The sequence below is a fragment of the Ictidomys tridecemlineatus genome, chromosome 1 (genome assembly GCF_052094955.1).
Source record: "Ictidomys tridecemlineatus isolate mIctTri1 chromosome 1, mIctTri1.hap1, whole genome shotgun sequence".
In the NCBI taxonomy this organism is placed as follows: Eukaryota; Metazoa; Chordata; class Mammalia; order Rodentia; family Sciuridae; genus Ictidomys; species Ictidomys tridecemlineatus.
This window is the reverse complement of record NC_135477.1, coordinates 22,426,103-22,445,280: the sequence shown is the minus strand read 5'-3', so window position 1 is coordinate 22,445,280 and position 19,178 is coordinate 22,426,103. Positions and strand designations below refer to the sequence as shown.

The 19,178-nt window shown below is 41.3% G+C and overlaps 1 protein-coding gene across 2 annotated transcripts in view; it reads left to right on the top strand.

Annotated features, from left to right (window-relative positions):
- Positions 1-19,178, top strand: part of Sorcs3 (sortilin related VPS10 domain containing receptor 3) — a 570,611-nt gene that overhangs the window by 545,773 nt on the left and 5,660 nt on the right. For both annotated transcript variants that reach the window (XM_078052889.1, XM_005333579.5), the window contains 5 exons: positions 7,100-7,223; positions 8,707-8,819; positions 13,766-13,897; positions 15,706-15,805; positions 16,743-16,848. In XM_078052889.1, coding sequence (XP_077909015.1) covers positions 7,100-7,223; positions 8,707-8,819; positions 13,766-13,897; positions 15,706-15,805; positions 16,743-16,848 — 575 coding nt within the window. The remainder of the gene's footprint in view (positions 1-7,099; positions 7,224-8,706; positions 8,820-13,765; positions 13,898-15,705; positions 15,806-16,742; positions 16,849-19,178) is intronic.

Here is a 19,178-nt window from a genome sequence, read left to right as displayed (position 1 = left end):
AGCCTCACCCCTGAGTATTAAAAGTGGGGCCAATTGAGCCTTGAACTTTCCTAGGGAGGCAGCATTGTGTATGAAGGAAACATGGATCTTAAGAACCAATCAAAGATTCATATAACTCAATCAAGAATAATGCCTATCTCACCGTGATTTTTGTGAAAATTCTGATTATATATTTACTTGTACACGCTAGGTTCTTAGCAAATGCATGATTTTAATTATGTTCTTAAAAGTTATTTTTAGGATGGGTTGATAAAAGAAGAGTATTCATAGACCTGGGGCCTCTTTCAGTTCGCATTAATTATGTCTTTTGCCTTTAAATTATTTTTTTAATGTAAATTAGGTTCTTAGTGTGGGTGACCAATGCCTTTGTATTTCTGGGATTATTATTTCCCAGTACAATATATAGGCAGGACATTTAGTAAGAGCCCTGTTTAGTATAACAGAGAAATGAAGTTCTCTGTGCATGATATGCAACCCAAGTCCAAACACCTGATTAGTTGCATAGCCATAGCTCAAGTCCAGGGCTCCTAGTTCCCATCCACCAGGCACTGTCTCTCAGTTCCAGAACCCATTCCTGCAACACTGGGTCATGGACCTACCATCTTTCTTCAAAGCAAGAGATATAAATAATAAATAGGAACTAGAAAGTCATTCATGGAAAAGAGTTTGGAAATAGGAGGATTTAAACTTATTTCTCTTCTGAGGTTGTGAGGGTTTGGCTTCTAAATCAAAGAATTCTTTTCCATCCTTTTCTGGTCACTTACCTTGTGATCTTTACTGAGAGTCTTTTGTGTGCAGGGGCCCCAGTTCTTGGCTATTACCAACACAGGGATGTACTCAGCAACTGGCAAGGAAGACACAAGGTTCCTCCACAGTACCATTTTTTCATTTGAGTGCTGATTTTAAGAACTGAAGTGCCATAAAGGGTTTAACAAGTATCTGATTAAAAAACATACAAATGGACAAAGCGATTGAGGATTCTACTTTTTATTTCCCTAATAATTATCTGTGCCAACTTGAATAAATGACTTGATCTCTGTTTCCTTTAGTCTAAAGTAATGATACTAACACCTAATACATAGACATAATTGAGTTATTAATTGAACTCTCTCATACACACAAACACCCATACATTTACACCTTATTATGAGAGGGTGACTTTTAAATTATGTGTTGGCATTATAGTTTTATTTTTGTAATTGATGACCAGAGTTATCCTTTGGTTAGGAAGTTCCAATCTACAAGTTGGAGCATGAAGTACCACACAGATACCCAGTCCCTGAATGTCTTTATAGTCAGTTTTGTTCTCAAAGAACCAAGATACATGATAAGCAGTAGAATAAAATAGCTTCAGAATAAGGCAAATTTAGGTTGGAGTCCAAATAGATTATTTTTTGCTGTATGCCTTTAGTCAAACCATTTAATTTTCTTGAGTCTGGTTTTATTAATTGTAATGTTTGAATAATAACAGTAGCAAGTGTAATTGATTATTGCAGTGAGGATTAAGTAAATACTGTTATGTGAATCATTTTGAACACATCTAAGCAGTTAGAAATATCAGACACAGTTATGCTCATCATTGGCACTAATAGCATCTATATCTAGGTGACAAATCTGAGTTGGTTATATGGATTACATTCCTGTCTACAAAATGGTTATTTGCTCCATTTGAAAGGAGTATATTTTCAGTGCTTTTATCTAACACTGTGCCAGAATTACATCAAGGTATCGGTGTATTGTGCTCAATTATTGATCTAGCGAGCACCATATTTGACTGGCAAAGAAATAAATGCCCTTGGGTGTCCTGGTGAGTGCTGTGACTTTGGAGCTATTTGATTCCCTTTGACTAGTAAACTGGCTTATGAAAAGAAAGGGTCCAATACTAATTTTAAATGTTTATTCCTAGTACTGGCTTTGTATTAGCTTCTCAATACATATTATTTAAGCATCAGAATTTCACTGATGAAGGAGAAATTATCACCTTTTACAGAGAATACACAAATACACTTAGGCTAATAACCTTGCAAGGTAGTGTTTATGGCTGTATATTTGTAAATGTGTGAGAGAGGGCATGGGGAGAGTCTGTCTTGGTGAAATGGAAAGGTTTAACCAAGTGGTTGGAATTTTAAAAATCTATTGCTAAAAATGAATTGGCCCTTACTTTGTAACTACGCCTTGTCAGGTAGAAGGGCACATATAACATTATCCCTACCTTGAAAGCAATCACATTCCAGAAGAGAAGGTGAGATAAATATGCATTCAGTAATTGGTGAGCAGGCATGAGGTATAAGCAAATAGGAAAGAGCAAGCATTCCTGAAATCCAGCTGTTGGATTTCATACCTAAAGGCCTATCAGTGGGGTAGGTGAACTGGCGTTAGTACCTACATGGATTTTTTTTCAGGAACTGTATTTTGCACTGTATGTTGTGAGGAATACAAAACAGTGTAAATTCTATTTGTTGCCTTCAAGAAACATATTTGGGAATATGAGGTTAACATCCAAGAAAAAGACACCAGAAGGTGAGGCAGTAGGAATGTACTATTATTGACCAAGTCAAGTAGCCTGGGGAGTGATGAATGTGGGCTTTGTGGGTCACAGAGTGAGTCATGTATGAAATTGGTCCTAAGCTGGCATTGAAGGAGCAGTATATTTGAAGCATAGAGGAGAGGGATCTATTTGCAAAGGTAAGGCTTTGGGAATGGTTGTGTTCTGTGTGGACTGATCCAGCCAAAGCAGAAGATTCAACTGGGTGGAAGATGGAGGAAACGGCTGAAGAGGAGAGGAGAGGAGAGATGGCTTTGAATGTCACCAGTGTATGCATTTTGCCATAGAAACCCAGATTTAGTATAGTATGATAAGGGCTAGAACCAGACTCATTGCCAGTGATACTTTATGCAAAGAGTTTCTGGATATACTTGTGCATGTACATTTGTAGGGGGGAACAGGAAAGCCATTTTTTTAATTGAGAGTTTTCACATTTATCCCTCAGTATTAACAGTATTAACAGTTTTAAGTGCTATTTTGCTGTATTTCTTCATCATCTTTGTGTATATTAAAGTTTTTTTTACATAGTTATAAGCATGTGTTATATATTTGCCTTTTTGCTTCATAAGATAATCCCCCTTCATACATTGCCATATAAGCTGCTGAGGGTTTTAAGTAAGGCAAGCATTGTGACTTCATAGTCTTTCTGATTTGGGAAAGGCAGCTTTTATCAAGGTATACATTCTGAACTGTGGGGATTTGGCAATATGCAATAATTTTTTTGTTGTTGTTTTTGGTACTGGGGATTAAACTCAGGGACACTCGACCACCATCCCTAGCCTTCTTTTGCATTTTGTTTAGAGATAGGGTCTCACTGAGTTGCTTAGTGCCTCACTTTTCCTGAGGCTACCTTTGAACTCGTTATACTCCTGCCTCAGCCTCCCGAGCCACTGGGATTACAGGCATGCACCACTGTGTCCAGATGGCAATAAACAATATTAATATGACTTACTGTTTCTGGGAAATTGGTGTAGTCTGCATGGAAGGATTTCCCTGTGACTCCCTGTTCCATTAGTTAAGTGGAAATCTCATAACTAAATAGTTTCTCAGAGCCTTGTTGATTTCTTGCTGGACTCAGTGGATAATAGGTTACCTGTTGCATCTGAGAGATTCTTCACAGGGAGGATATGACCCACAGCTGAGGCTGGGCATGAGACTTTATTCTAAGGGGCTTTACTGTGAGTTGGCCCTGCAGCCTGGACTAAAGCAGAGAAAGAGAAGTCCTTCGGCTGCCTGCTGGATTTGTGGGACTCTGAATGGCCAATTTGCTAGGATTAGCAGAGGTCTGGCTTAATAAATGTGTCTGCTTGCCTAATAGATTTGAGTAAATGAACCTTAAAATACTTGATTTAATTTAGCATTGGGCACCCGATATCAGTGACCAATGAAGAACTCAAGAATCCTGTGGAGGGTTCCTACTTCGTAAGGAGGGTGAATTCAGCCATGATGCCATAACCACTGATGAAAAACAAAAGCAATTTGGAAAACAAAATTAGCTTCTGCCATTTCCCCAGCACAGACGTCTGCGGCCTGCCACCGGGAGACCAAGCGTTTGCATTGAGCACAGTTTGTTTGCTGTGGCTCTGAGCCCTGCCTGGCTGGCAGGATGGCCTGCGCTCCCCACCTCAGCTGGCATTCCCTCTGTCCTGCAGCCCTTCCTACTCACTTGGCCAACCATGTCCTAGGGAAGCAGCCAGATGGAGACAAGATCAAATCTGCTGGGACAGGAGGAGTTCCACTCCTCTCAGAGTAGGTGCCCTGGCCCGGCAGAGCACCACCATCTGAGTCTTGAGATAAGAAGAGTGTGCAGGAAAAGGGGAAGAGGGCCATGTATACTACTCAGAGCCGAGGATGATGATGTGAAGGGGTGAATGTTTCCTAAAATCTCTTAAGGGAGACAAACGCCTGGTGGTGAGAGGTGGGGTGGGATGAAGGACAGCTTGGCAAACCAATATGGAAGGGCAGTGTAGTACAGTCAGGGTCAGAGGGTCATTCAAAGGAGTCAGGGAAAATAAAAGCAAATGGATATTCCTTGGATAATTTTTTACCTAGTATTTTATTATGAACAATTTCAGACATACAGTGGAGCTAAAATAATTTTTCAGTGAGCATCCACATATCCACCACCTGTAGTCTACCATTAACAGTCTGCTTGTTTGGTCACATGCCGCTCTACCCATCCATCACTCTTTCTAGATTTTTTGATTCATTTCAATGTAAATGTAAGAAACCTATATACTTTATCCTAAGTGATTCAACTTGCAAATTGTTAAATAGAGTTCAAGATTACTTGACATACTTTCTCCCAGGTGAGCATGAGATGAGTAATAAAACATTCCTTCTCTTGTAGATATAAATACACTTATACACATGTGTACATAAAATACCTCATTATATGTTCTTTCTTTTCATTGTGTGAATATACTCTGATTCATTTATTTTCCTATGGAGGAATTCCTTGCCTATTTCCAGTTTTCAGCTGTCATGAATGAGCTGCTGTGAACTTTTTCAAATTATTATTTTGGATATCTGTTTTCTCTTCACGAAATTTCCAGAATGGCAATTGCCAAATCAAAACATGTTAAATGATACAACCTCTTTGAAAAAAAAAGTTCTTGCAAATTCTTATAAAATCTAACTTTCTCCTACCTGGTTGTAGTGTTTTGCATTCCTCTGTATGAGCATTCTAGCTTACTCTTTGTATGTTGTAGGAGAGATCTAGTTTACTCTTCCCTCTTCAGCCTTATTCCTTATTATCATTTCAAAATACTAGCCATTCTGCTAAATGTATGGAGCCATCTTGTTTTTAAAGGTTGGAAACTAAGGCAATTAAGCAACTTCTGATAGATAAGCTACAACCAGTAGAAACTAGATATTTTGCCTAAACCCCAGATTCTGCATGCTGAATAAAAATCATCACCAGTCTTTAAACCAATCCATTTATTTAACAGATAAAGAAGGCTGAGAATGGGGACCAGTTTAACCAAGGTCATTTCATTAAACAGAGACAGAGTCTGAAGTCACTGTTCTTGTCAACTAGAGATGGCAACCATCTGGTACCCATGTTATTCTCTGGTTCCATGAGATAGCTCAACTAGACTTCACAGGACTTAAACAGTCATGGTGTCACGGTGCACATGACAGACCTATTTGCACCTCATCCCTTATTTAATCCAGCAGGACATACCCTGTGTGCATCATCAGAGAGCCATAAATATGGATGAATACCTGAACCCTGTGGCTTATCCTTAATTGAGGAAAAGAATGTGCCTCTTTTATGTGTTCCTTTTCTTCTTACTGTTTAGCAAGCGGAGAAGAAAGGGTGTCAGAAATTTAGGGCAATATCTCTAATTCTGCTCAGCTCTAACCATAAGCCTGGTCATAAAATAGAGCTATAGAATTTTAAAGCAGAGAAAAAAATCAAATTATTGTTTCAGGGGCTCAGTCAAAAATTGTGATCTGGAATGAAATTTAAGCCTTGCAGAGGAAATACTACCCGAAAGTTGCACCTTAAAGCTTCTGTGGGGCTCTGTGCCGGCATCCAGCCATGCACTGGTATGCTGGGTGAGTGCTGGTCCATGTCCACTCCTTAAAGTGCAGCTCTGTGCACTCTCCAACCATCTACATTATTATTCTCTATCCAGTTGTCCTGGCATACAGAGAAGAGAAGCAAGTCCTCTCCTCTCTGCTTGTGGAGTCTCTTTATTTATCAGCTGCCTTAGCTCAGTCTCCTACTGTTATGTCTTACTTTCCAAACAAGAGAGGCCTATGTTTTCAGATGACCACTGTATAATGACTCTTCAATCTCAGGATCTGCCTTTGCTCTCCAAAAAGCACCTGCTCTTATCAAGATCCTAATTCTCAGAGGAAAAAAAACACAATTATGCTACTTTTCGTTTTATCTTTGAGATGTCCCTATCTATGATGATCATCAGGAAAGACAAAAGGAAAAAAAACATTAAAAACATGATCACAGATATGCATGTTTATATATTTTCTTACCTACTGCCTTAGGATAGAAGGTACATCTAATAAAATGAGTAGTCAATAGCATGACTATACATCCAACTTACCTGTTATATGAAGGATAGGTGCTGAGGGCAGGTGATACCAAATAAGTAAAATGTGACCACTCTCCCCGAAAGGTCACATAGTTCAATGGAAATCAGAATGAAAACATAAGTGACAGCAGATACTGGAAAGAAGAGTAATGATCTCTTCGAAACCCATTTGAAACACTGCTTCTGCCTTCCCCTAGGAGAAAGAACAGAGTGACCTAAGAACTCATGAGTGTCCAGTCTTACCCCTATTTCTCTGGATTAGCATTTTATAATGTGTTTCATGTCTCTTCATATTCATCCAGGATCCTGAAAGAATCATTGAAGTTTTAGGAAGTTGTATAAAACTGCCTCCCACCCTACCATTTCCAAGTTAGGATCACCTGGGATCTATTCTGCTATGCAGACCTGTGACATTCTGAGATTTACAGGAAAGGAAGGAAACCTTCTATCCCACAGAGGATGAAATGGATGTTATTACTTCTCTTTCCTGCAGCCCCTCATCACCTTGGACAGCAGCACTTCCTTCACATTCCTGGCAGAGGGAACCAACACCATCACTGTCCAGGTGGCTGCCGGGAATGCCCTCATCCAGGACACTAAAGATATTGCAGTTCATGGTGAGCCCTAAGAATTGTCTTCAGATGCCCCCTCCTGCCCAGCCAACTCCCTGTACCCACCCTTGTGGCAGTCACTGACTGTTAGAACCTCCCCCAGCCTAAGGAAAATGAAGGAGGTTCACAGAGGCATTCGGATCTACCTCCTAACTTGTTCCCAGATAGAGGATTCAGGCTATCAGGAAAGGGGATCACAGTCACGTATGTGTTTTCCACTGCAGTGTGTGTCTGCATTGCAATCTGTTGAAGGTTCTCATTAGATAGATTCATGTATCATAAGTTGAAAGAATGCTCAGCTGGAAGACTGTCCTAGAAGGAGCTAGTGCTGATGCCTGCTGAGGTATCCACAATGCACATGCAGCACCCATTGTCTGTGAGATGGGACCAGTGATTTCCAAAGCTGGGGGAGTCATGATCCCTCCCCTTGCAGAACTCATAGCCCCAGTAATGAGATGGCCTACCCAGAACTGATGTATTTTCTTGGTTGTTGGATGTTCTAACAATATTGCCTGGAAAGGCTTGATTATGCGACTAAGATTATAAGCTTGAAGAAAGTGATAAACAGGATCCCCCTTTTCTTCTCATTCTTGCAGAACCACTCCTAATCACTAAATTTATTTTAAATTAAATTGATTATGCTACCACTACCATGTCACACAATCCACCCCCAGTCCCCTGGGTATAGCCACTATCATTGTATTTTTATGGAAAGTTGTTCTAAGGTATGTGAGCCTCTGACTCAGACTGTATTTCTTCAGGCTCACTTGGGTGAGTTCCTTTTCCTACCTCTCTGCAAACCCACTTCTCAGTCTCTTTATTGGGCACATAGAAGTTTTATTTATTTATTTTTTTGGTTTACTTTCTATTTTATTTTTTTATTGGTTGTTCAAAACATTACAAAGCTCTTGACATATCATATTCGATGTTCATAGAAGTTTTATTTTTAAGTAAACATTTTTATTGGAGTATAAATTGTATACAGAAAAAATATATGGACCACAAGTGTTTAGCTTCATGAATTACCCCAAAGTGAATAAAGCAGTTGTACTCCCCAACCAGGTCAAGACATTGGTTACAAACACCCTAGAGACAAGATTTCAACCTACTCTCTCATCCTATGAGGCAGTTTCTAGCCTCCATTCCAACCCAGCCCAAAGGGTTAGTGCCTTTGGTTAGCTCTGTGTGACGGATACCACCTATAGGAGCACAAGTCTCTTCCTGGAGTTCCATGCTTGTGTTTCATTTCATTACTACTCTTTAGGAGAAGAAAGGCTTAAGATCCTAGGAACTGAAAATACCAGCAGAAGCAGAAATCTACTTCCAACTCTCAAATTCCATTTTATTTCAGAAGCCAAGACATAGACTGAAAATAAGGATTTATAGTTGAATCCTCAGGAAAGAGCCAAGCCTTGCAGAGCCCCTTACCCCCGAGACCCCCTCTCATCTCACTCTGCCAGCCTCACTTGTGTGTTTCTTCTCCTCTCAGAATACTTCCAGTCCCAGCTCTTGTCCTTCTCTCCTAATCTGGATTTTCACAATCCTGACATTCCTGAGTGGAGGCAAGACATTGGCAACGTCATCAAGAAAGCCCTGGTTAAAGTAAGTTGGGTTTATCTTTGTTCAAGTTTGTGAACAAGAGAACTTGATGGAGTCGATAAGAACTGAAAACACTATTCTGCGGATAGATAAGTTTTGTTTCTCTATAAAAAGAGAGAAAGAGGGTAAGAATGGGTGGAGTAGCAGGGAGGAAGGAGGAAAGAGGGGAGAAAAAGAGGAGAGAGAAGGAGAGGATTAGAGAGTTCAGTCTAGTGTTTGAAGATGGAAATTGACCCACTGCTTATCCAAACATTTCTAAGACAGGGGCTTGACCCTTTTAATGGACTAGTGGATGGACCATTCAGTGAGTCTATACTAATAGCATGCACTTAGGTAGATCTTTGACCATGAATAGATATTCACAGATATATAGAATCCCCAGACCACCCTTGGCCATTCATGGCTCTCAGGAGGCTAGAGGCCAGGAGACAGCATTCTACCATGGAAACAGAGCTGAAGATTTAACCCAGGGTCACGATTGCCTTAGAGAAAGTAAGAATTCTGTTAGTCTCTGTCAGAACTAGGCACTAGAATCTGACAAACAAGACATGGTTAGTTCAAATGTAAAAACATGTGTGATGTGTAGTTTGTAACCAGAATCTCCATGGAGTATAGAAAAACGTGTGATTTGTACCAGCCAGTAAAGAGCAAGCCTAACATGGATGGATTTGTGATTCAACCAAAGCTCACTGAACTACTGAAATCATTTTGGAGGGGATATTTGAGCTATTATACATATATGGACATATGTCAGTTAACAGGGAGGGGAAAGCGTCTTTCAGATAGCATGAAATCCATGGACTTCTGAGGGGTATGCCCTGTTGGGAAATGGCATTGGGTTTGTGTCCTCAGTCTATAACTTAGGAGAACAAGCCTGGCTAACATTGAGCTACATGGTTAGGATGGACTGTGAAGCTAACTGGTAGTTGCCGTATGTTCTTCAGGCAGTGGAGAGTGTGAACAGTATTATTCTTTATTTAGGTAACCAGATGCTGTCAATAGGTTTATATGTCAGGCTCCCCTTTCTGGTGGCAATACAGAGGAAAGGCTGCTGGGAAATCAGGTAGGGTACAGAGTAGGGGAGATATTTCACCAAAGATGACCAGTTGAAAGGCCACTGCAGTACTCAGTTACCTCAACCAGGAATAATAAGATCCTGAAAAGGAGTCAAAGCCTGCTTAGGAAGTTGAACAGTTGGATTACTGATTAATAAATGCAATGAGACAGAGGAGAAGCCTTTTGGTTACTAGAGAAAGTAGGAGATGGCCTTGCATTAACCAAGATAGGGACTATTTAGGAGAAATATACTCAGGGAACAATGATGTTTTTATGAGTTTGGAGCACATGAAAAATGTTTAGGTAAAGAGCACAAGAGAGTTGAAAATGGGGGTCTGAAAGCCAAGCAGAGGGTCATACCAGAGGCAGAGATTTTGGAGCTGAGGACTAGGAGGTCACTGGGCTCCCCTAAGGGAAGTGGGGGTCAAGGAAGTCATGACTGCTCATGATCCCAAGGGAGAAGTGAAAGACTCCAGGAAAAACATGGAAAAGGAGCAGCCTGCATCAATGAGAATGATATAAAATCATTCCTGTAGGAACTGACTACAAGAGGAACATTAAACCGTTTATTAAAAGATTGTTCATAAGAAGAAGTGAAAAAGAGACTGCTATGTGTGCTGTCTTCTCTTCATCTGTTCAGGCTGCTGTAACGAGGCACCATAGATTAGATGGTTCATAAGCAACAGAAATTACTTCCCACAGTTCTGGAGACCAGAAAGTCCAAGATGGAGGCACCAGCCTATTTGATGTCTAGTAAGAGCCTGTTCCCAGATTCAGAGATGACACTTTCTTACTGGGTTCATGTGGTAGAAAAAAGGCAAAGCAGCTCTCTGTGACCTCAGTGCACTAACTCTATTCACAAGGGCACCACCCCCATGACCTAATCACCTTCCAAAGGCCCCACCTGCTAACTCCAACACAGGAAGGGCCAGGTTTTAAGCATATGAATTATAGGAAGAGACACAATCAGATTGTAGCATATGTTTTTGATTGTGAGGCACCCAAATTGGGCAGCATTTTATAGGGTTGCATTTATTAAAAACTTACACATTTTTAAGAAATAACTTGGTAATTACAATAGTGCTACTACTAAATAATAATAATTATCCATGTCATTGATGCCTAGCCCTTAAGTTTCATGAGGACGAATCACTTGCATGTCCCTCTAGACAGGATTAAGTGAATCTAGATGCATAGTTTTGACCCTTGTGACAAAGGGTCAAAAGCATCATACTAACCAAGACACGGAGAGCTCCTCCCACTTGACTCCATTGTGTGGTTCTCAACATTTTGCTTCTTCTTCTGGTCTCCTGAGACTTGCTACCTCTGGCTGGTTAGGATAAGGTCTTCTACCCAACGTACTCGGTCACTGAGACTTCCAGCTACTCCAAGGCGTGCCTCAGAGCAGGACAGTGAGGCATCTGGCATTTCAAGTGGATGCTTCTCTGATGGATGGGATTTTTAGGCTTCTGGCTGCTGCTTCTTACTCTCCTGTAGGCTGGCTCTCTTGCTTTTGTTTATCACATCCCTGAACGTTAACTCCAATCTGGAAGCCACGTTCTAAATAGGAATCAGAGCTGAGCAAATGGGAAACGAACTATTCTCTGCTTCTATTCAATTCAGCAGCTATTAATTGATTTTCTCCTCTGTCAGGGATCTTTCAGAGCAGCTAGGTAGCCTCAAAGAACTCCAGGAATTCTTGGGCAACAACACACTAGGAGCCTATCGGGGGCAACACTGTACCAGATAGATGTAATTGCATATCACAGTGGACATGGTCTCTGTTCCTGAAATGTGATGGGCATGATGGTGGGCAACATGGCTTCAGCACCATAATGAAAATACAAATAACCTGGACAGAAGCAGATCCCAAATGGATCAGCCAGCTTTTCTTCATTCTGCAGCAAAGTCAATCCATCAGGCATGGAAGGGCTCATTTTCTGGGTACAGAAATGGCCCCCAGGTTACAGAAGGAGTCTGGATTTTATACTTTACAATGAGGGTGAATTAATCATTGGAGACTGCAAATGTGCTGTTTGGCCAGTCAGAGACCTACTTGTGCAGGTTAAAATTTTAACTCAGGAAGGCAGTTGTAAAAAGTTTGAAACTCATTGTCACTGGGAACAGCTCAGAACTTGGAGCTCACTGCTCATCTTCCTTCCTTTGGGACCCGTTGATACCTGGAGCTTCACTATTTGCTTTTCTCTGTCCAGGACTCATCTGCAATGGGAAAGGGTAGGAGTCGAAAGCCCAGCATTTCAGTATCACCTCTTCCCTTCAGGACCCATTGTGGTTGGGAAGGGGTAAATGTTTGCTCTTGGTGGAGATGCTGGGGATGAACCCTGGAAGGAATGAAAGTTTGCTAATTTCCCCCTCCTTTGTCCCTCCATTTTTTTTCCTGGGGGGTGGGTGGGAATTGTCTTTGAAGGACCTTGGTTGGGAGGCTGAAGTGGAAATCATCATAGGCAGAAACAGTCAAGGGAAACTTCTTGGAGGAGGCGGTAATTCAGCTGCATCTAATTACCACTCATATTTGTGTGATTAGAAGAAGCAGTCAGTGTTGTTCTGGACAAAAGAACTTCAAGAGCCAGGCGCAGTGGCACTTGCCTGTAATCTCAATGGCTTGGGAGGCTGAGGCAGGAGGATTAAGAATTCAAAGCCAGCCTCAGCAAAAGTGAGGTGCTAAGCAACTCAGTAAGACCCTTTTTCCAAATAAAATACAGAATAGGACTGGGGATGTGACTCAGTGGTTGAATGTCCCTGAGTTCAATCTCTGGTACCTGCTCCATGCCCACCCCCCCCCAAAAAAAAAATTGACCTTCAAGAGACACAAAAGAAAGAAAAGCAGTGGGCACACTATTTGTTTGTTCTCACTTTTTTTTTTCTTTTTTCTTTTCTCTTTGGTCTCCAGGAATTTGCCTGAAGATAGAAGCTAATGTTTAGTTTTTTATCACAAAAACAATATAATCTTTTTATTAAACACTCAGGGATAGAACAATTCACTCATAATCTCAGCCTCTTAACTTTTAGTATTCGGGGATCTTTTTTTTTTCAGTACATTTGTATTTTTATAGACTTGTAACCAAAGGAAATAGACCAGAATGCAACCATCTGAAGTGTTTTTCCATGTTGCCTCCTGGTGCTGATTATCATCTTAAAGCTAGAATAATATTGTATCAGGTGATTGTACTGGAATCTACTTCATGTTTTTTTGAATATTTGAGTTTTTCCTCTTTATTTACTATTCGATGTAATGTCCTACTTTTTCCTGCCTATGGCCTTTCCTACATTCTGGATCACGTCTTCAGGACTCACTCACAAAGTGTTAAAGCTACCAGATGAAGGTTATGCATGTTTTCATGGACTTAATGTGAGTCTTTTGGAAAACAAATTGGTGATATGTATCAATTTTTAGTGCTGCCAGCAAGAAATGAGGCAGCCTCCTCCGCTGCAGCCATACCAACATTAGCCATTAAACTTTTTTTTTTTTTTTTTTTTTTTTTAAAATCCTGCTTTAAGAAGTGAAAACAAGTAGTGCTCGGCTATTTTTTAAATTTGCATTTTCCCGTGTTTGTGTATAACTGCTTATTCCTCATTTGCAGCCAGTCTGTTCATGTTTTAGCCAGAAGCCCTAGTCCTTAGTGCAGAAAAAAAATGGAAAATATGGGATTGCAAATGCTCCCAGCAATGTTTTGAAGATCATTTATAATACTATTTTAGTTTCAGTTAGGAAAAAAAAGAGCATAGCAAGAGGGGAAACTAATAACTCTTTACCTAGCAGTTTTAGAGAAAAAGAGAAAGCAAGCCTAAGATGCTGAATTTAAAACATCCGTACAAGCTATTTGTGCATGTCTCTTCCCAGGATCTCACTCTTTGGTCTGCATACTTTGCAGGTAACCAGTGTCCCAGAAGACCAGGTCCTTGTTGCTGTGTTCCCTGGCCTCCCCACCTCAGCAGAGCTTTTCATCCTCCCACCCAAGAACTTGACAGAGAGGAGGAAAGGCCACGAAGGAGACCTAGAACAAGTAAGTGAAAACTTGGCGGGGACACTTGCCTGCAGCCCAAGCCCTGAGGGGCATAAGTTGTTTCCAGCCAAAAAGGGAGAGAAGCTATCACCAGGGTGATCCACCAGGGTGTAGCTCTTTGCCCAACACCCAGGGTTTGGAAGAACCAGCCATCAGTCTTGCCCAGAATGAGCAAAATGCATATAGCACGGAGCACTCTGCCACACGGGAAGGAACAGCACCTCTGAGACAGGCACAGTGACCTTGGCACCAAGGCGAATGAGTCAGGTGGAACTGAGTTTTCCAATATGGTACCCCTGCACGTTGCTCATATCTCTTTACAGGGATTCATCCTGGGATGGCAGAGAGGTGGCAGAGAAAGTCAGACAGAAAGATACATAGAGAAAAGGCGTACAGAGGCGAAGGGCTTTGAGTTCCCCTATGTGCTCATGGGAAAATATGTTTCTTGTCTTTAAACTGTGCTGGCTCTGGAAGTCCTGGTTAATTTAAGTTTCCCTTCTGGAGAGAGAATGAACTGCTTTTAAACATGTCTCTTGGAGAGAGATGGATTGCCTCATCTTGCTTTGACTAAAGAAGCAGTATTTCCAACAGGGAATGTGGTTCACTGTCTTTAACAAATGGGCTCCTGGTCCTGTGATCTGTGCATCATGCTGGGAGCAAAGGAGGGGCAGGTCTCGAGTTTCTCCCTGCCACTCACTGTTCCTATTGGGGTCTCATTGGCTCTACTCTGTGTCACCCTTCCCTGCCTTCCCATGGTGCTAAATCAGGGGATGTGAAAGAGAGCAAGGACCAGGCTGCTGAAGGTCAGTGTGAATCAAACATGTTTGCTCCTGTGTACAGTAACCATTGTACAGACCCTTCTATGTCCCTCAGGTACTCACCTGGCCCAGCTGTCACCCATCACTACACCCATCCACAGTCTTGAGCAGTATAAATGGCATTCCAGTCCACTTCTCTGGAAGAAGAAACAGTTCCCTTACATTGCAGGGTTGCGTGTTGAAGTTGGCCAGAAATACATTCAGCTTCTCAACGCACACATCACTTTTATAAGACCTCTTTATTCTGAAATAGCAAGTGGCATGTGTGAACTATATTTGGAAGCTACAATATCCATCCATTTAGATAAATAGGTAATTACGGTGATGAATAGCAGCTGTGATATTAAGGCGCATACAGCGAGATAAGAGTTAGGGACAACAGCCTAAGTCCGCCTCAGCTTTCATGTGGGAATTACAGAGTGATTAAATCGATGTTATGTGTTCTGAGACTTGCTGGAGAAAAGTAAAGAGGAAAAATTATCCCATAAAAACGAGGCAGCTTCTGCTTTGATGTTTGCCTCCCATTGTCTCTGAGATGGAAACGAGGGAGGAGTGGGCTGGGGATGTACTTGCCTGCTTTAATCCCCGCAGGGTCCTCGGTACCCTGTGCGTGTTACTTGATCAGATTAAAGAGCTAATGATGAGTTGACTTTCTTTCATTGGAACCCTCAACAGGTCTGGTTCTGAAGGCAGGGATGAAAGAGCGCTGAGCAAGGATCGGAGTGGCAAGCCCCCATCTGTCTGGGCTCTACTACACGGGGCGACCGTGGGCACACTGCCTTCCGCCTCTCCCCTCTCCAGCATAAGCAAATGATACCACTCACTTCATTGGCTGCCCAGGGCTCTGAGGGCTGGAGAAACAAGTTGATAAAGATGTTCCAATATCCAGTTCCCAGAATGAACGTGGTCATTTTTGGTCAGTTCACCCATGAAGGAGCATTGTCACATTTCACAGCTTTCTCTACAGCCTCTCTCTCTCCTTTCTTTCAGATTGTAGAGATACTGTTTAATGCCCTAAACCAGAACTTGGTCCAGTTTGAGCTGAAACCAGGGGTCCAGGTCATTGTGTATGTCACACAGCTGACATTAGGTGAGTGAGTGTCTGTTGGGAGTCAGGGGGACATGGGTACCATGCAGAGAAAAGGAAAGAGATAATCACCCAAAAGCTTTGCCATAAATGCCTGAAAGTTTGGTGTTATGATGAAGCACTTATTTGACAGTTCATAAGATTAATCATGTGTCTCTGGAGGAGTTCCGAGTGGGTAGCAGGAAGACTTTCTTAGGAGTGCCTTTGCCATCAATCTTGTTTGTTACTGGAGAAAGCATACGATTTCCTTGGATCTTGACTTGATGTATTTACTTAATTATTTTTTTCTTTGCAACAATTGGGATTGCAATAGATATTCATTGGGCTCCCTTAATTTCTTAGATTCTATGATCCCATGAATTTTAGTGGGAATGTAAGATCAGAAAACTTGAGAATCATCAAACATCCAATTTAAAATGTATGAGTCTGCTAGAAATGGAGACTAGCTCTACTTGGTTGATTTATGAAAGGAATAAAAAGCATGTCGCAGTGGGCATTTGCTGCTGGCTCTCTTGTTAATCTAAGACTTCTCAATGTGCAGGATCCATGTGTGTTCATCCAGGGGTGCTTCACCAGAACCTTGCAGAGGAAGAGAGTGAAACATGGCTTTAGTGTTTAGCCAAAGTTCCCAGTGGACTGCCACATTGGCACACAGGCTGTTGCAAAGAAAAAGCACACAAGTCCTTCCACTCCCTTATCTGGACACACTTTACTCAATTTATACCAAGAGTGGCAAGGTGCCCCAGGCACAGCCAAGGAGTTCACTTTCCCTTGAAATCTGTGATCAAGGGTTCCATTCTCATTTTTGAAGCCAGGCTCCTGTACTCGGATTGCATGCAGGGTGATTGGGGACTGGATGTAAGGGTGGAGACCAGGTAGTTGGCGGCTTGGCTTCTGCCCAGTTACTAACTTCCAACTGAGCATTCCTCTTCTCTCCTAGCTCCACTAGTGGATTCCAGTGCTGGTCATAGCAGCTCCGCCATGTTGATGCTTCTGTCAGTGGTGTTTGTTGGCCTGGCTGTGTTTTTGATCTATAAGTTTAAAAGGTATGTTGGATTTTCACTCACTTTATTTCAGGACCAGGTTTACTGCAGATGATTTTTTCTGTTAACCAATACTCCTAAACTCATATCAAGAGTCTGTCCTTAATTCTCCTTGAAGTAGTGTCTGACATTGGGGGAAAACGGGAATGGTTGGGGGTGAGGGATTATATGGTTTTAAGAATCTGACTTCTCTCCACTTTAGAGGTATATGGAGTTAGGCAAATAAAGGCTAGTCTTGACATCCATTTACTCTGCTTAATAAAAAAAGTGTAAGAAGTTTTCAGACCTCACACAGATTTTTCAAGTGAGGTCCCAAGTACTCAACAGATTCTTTTATGCAAATCAACACCTATTCAGAGTGGTTAAGAAGAGACATTGCAGCTGAAATCTGATATGCATATGGACAGACCCACACTCATTTTCTTTTCTCAGGTTGTAGCCATCCAATATCTCTACTTAAATTTGCCTTCAATCTTTTCTCTCTTCTTCCTTTTTCTAAGGAAATTGATCAGGGAAACTAAACTCAGCATGTGTTCAGAAATCCTTTTTAAAGCCCACAGGAGGGGAGATATAACAGGGTACTTACTGAAAATATGAAATTGAAATTAACAATCCTATACTAATATTCAAGTTATGCAATACTCCTCCTAGGAAGGGTATAGGTTAAGAGTGTGAACTCCAAACTCAGAATCAACTTTAGCTTTTACCATTTATAACCTTGGGCAATTGTGTTTGTCTCTCTAAGCCTTAGTTTTCTTATCTGTAAAATATGGTTTTGCTATATGGTTGACATGTAATAATAGCTATAACTGATTCATATTTTACTATAAAAGAAGGCTAAGGTCTTGTAAATAACAAAGGGCATGTCTTCCAAAGATGCTTCTTGTGTCATCAACTGGCACACAGTAGGCTCTCAAAAAACATATCTGTGGCATGGATATGTGCTTCTTAGGAAGCCTAGGTAAAATGAAAATGTCATTTATTATCACATGACTTCTGAATGCCTGGCTTAGCTCTAGGATTGTACTTGGGAGGTAGACTTTCAGATTTTGGAAGAGATTAGTGGAAAAGGTGCTTTCCTCTTCTGACATCTTTTCTTACTCCATTACCCTCCCCCCAGTGGATATCTCAAAAAAAAAAAATCAATATACCTCTCAATATTAGCCACACTGGCAAGAAGCCTTCAATACCCACTCATACCCACTAGAAGTGCAGAGTGTAATTTACCTTGGTAGTCAGTTTATAGACCTGTGTGTGAGTTCATGTCCTTCTGGATGGAGAAGGGTCAACCCATGTACCCTGTTCCCTTTGAAGAGAGGTAAAACCTGCACGTCATAAGTCAAGAGAAAAGGTTCAATATGGAAATGGTCTGGTGAAGGCAGCTACCCATTTATGCATTACTTCCATTCTATGCAAACAAGACTTTGACTCATCCAAGGATTTGATGGTGGGGAAGCCTGGTGATTGCTGGGATTTGAAGAGCAGCTAAACCAAATTTATTGCCTCTGCCTCCTAGACCTCAGTGGTTGCTGAGGACAAATGCCAACAGGAGTCCTGATAAGAGGCATTTGTGTCTGGCATGCATCTCCAAATTAAAGCCAGACTTACCCTGTGATTTAGAAAGCCTCTGTTCTTTTATAAATGCGGCTGTACTCCCTAGACAGTCAACTTATTACTGTAGGCATCTCTAAATCTACACACGTTAATACATGAGCCCATGCCAGGTAATGACATCTCTGAACTCGTTCCCTTTGTAGTTCCCAATTATTAGCTAGTCCTTTCTAAGTCACTGACAGTGGATCATGCAGCTAAGTCTACAGGAAATGAATGCCAGTCCAGCTGGATAAACAGCAGAGTCAGCTACAAGTAACCAGTCACTGGTTAACCTTGACTTTTCTATCCTCTTTTTACTGGATGTTTGCCTCCTAGGGCTCAAGCCATTTGGTTGAGAGTTGGTTGGATTTTTTTTTTTATCTTTTTCCCCTTCTTCATCATATAGAACCCCATTGATGACTATATGGAGGATGCCCAGTTTTCAGGCAAATAAGGTCAGGTTCTTATCCCTGGGTTCCCTGAGTGGTGTTTACTTCTTTTATTACTGTTTAATAGAATGTTCTGCAACAATGAAAATGTTCTGTAATCTGTGTTCTACTCTAATGGCCACTAGTGTGATTGTGAACTGAATTTTAAATTTTAAGTTTAATTAATTGAAATGTGAGTAGCTACACCTGGTTAGTAAACATCCTGTTGAACAGCCCAGTCTAGGTAAAGGGCAATTCTATTTCTGTTTCAGCATATTTGCTATGCTGAGTTTTCAGAACCAAAAGTTCCCC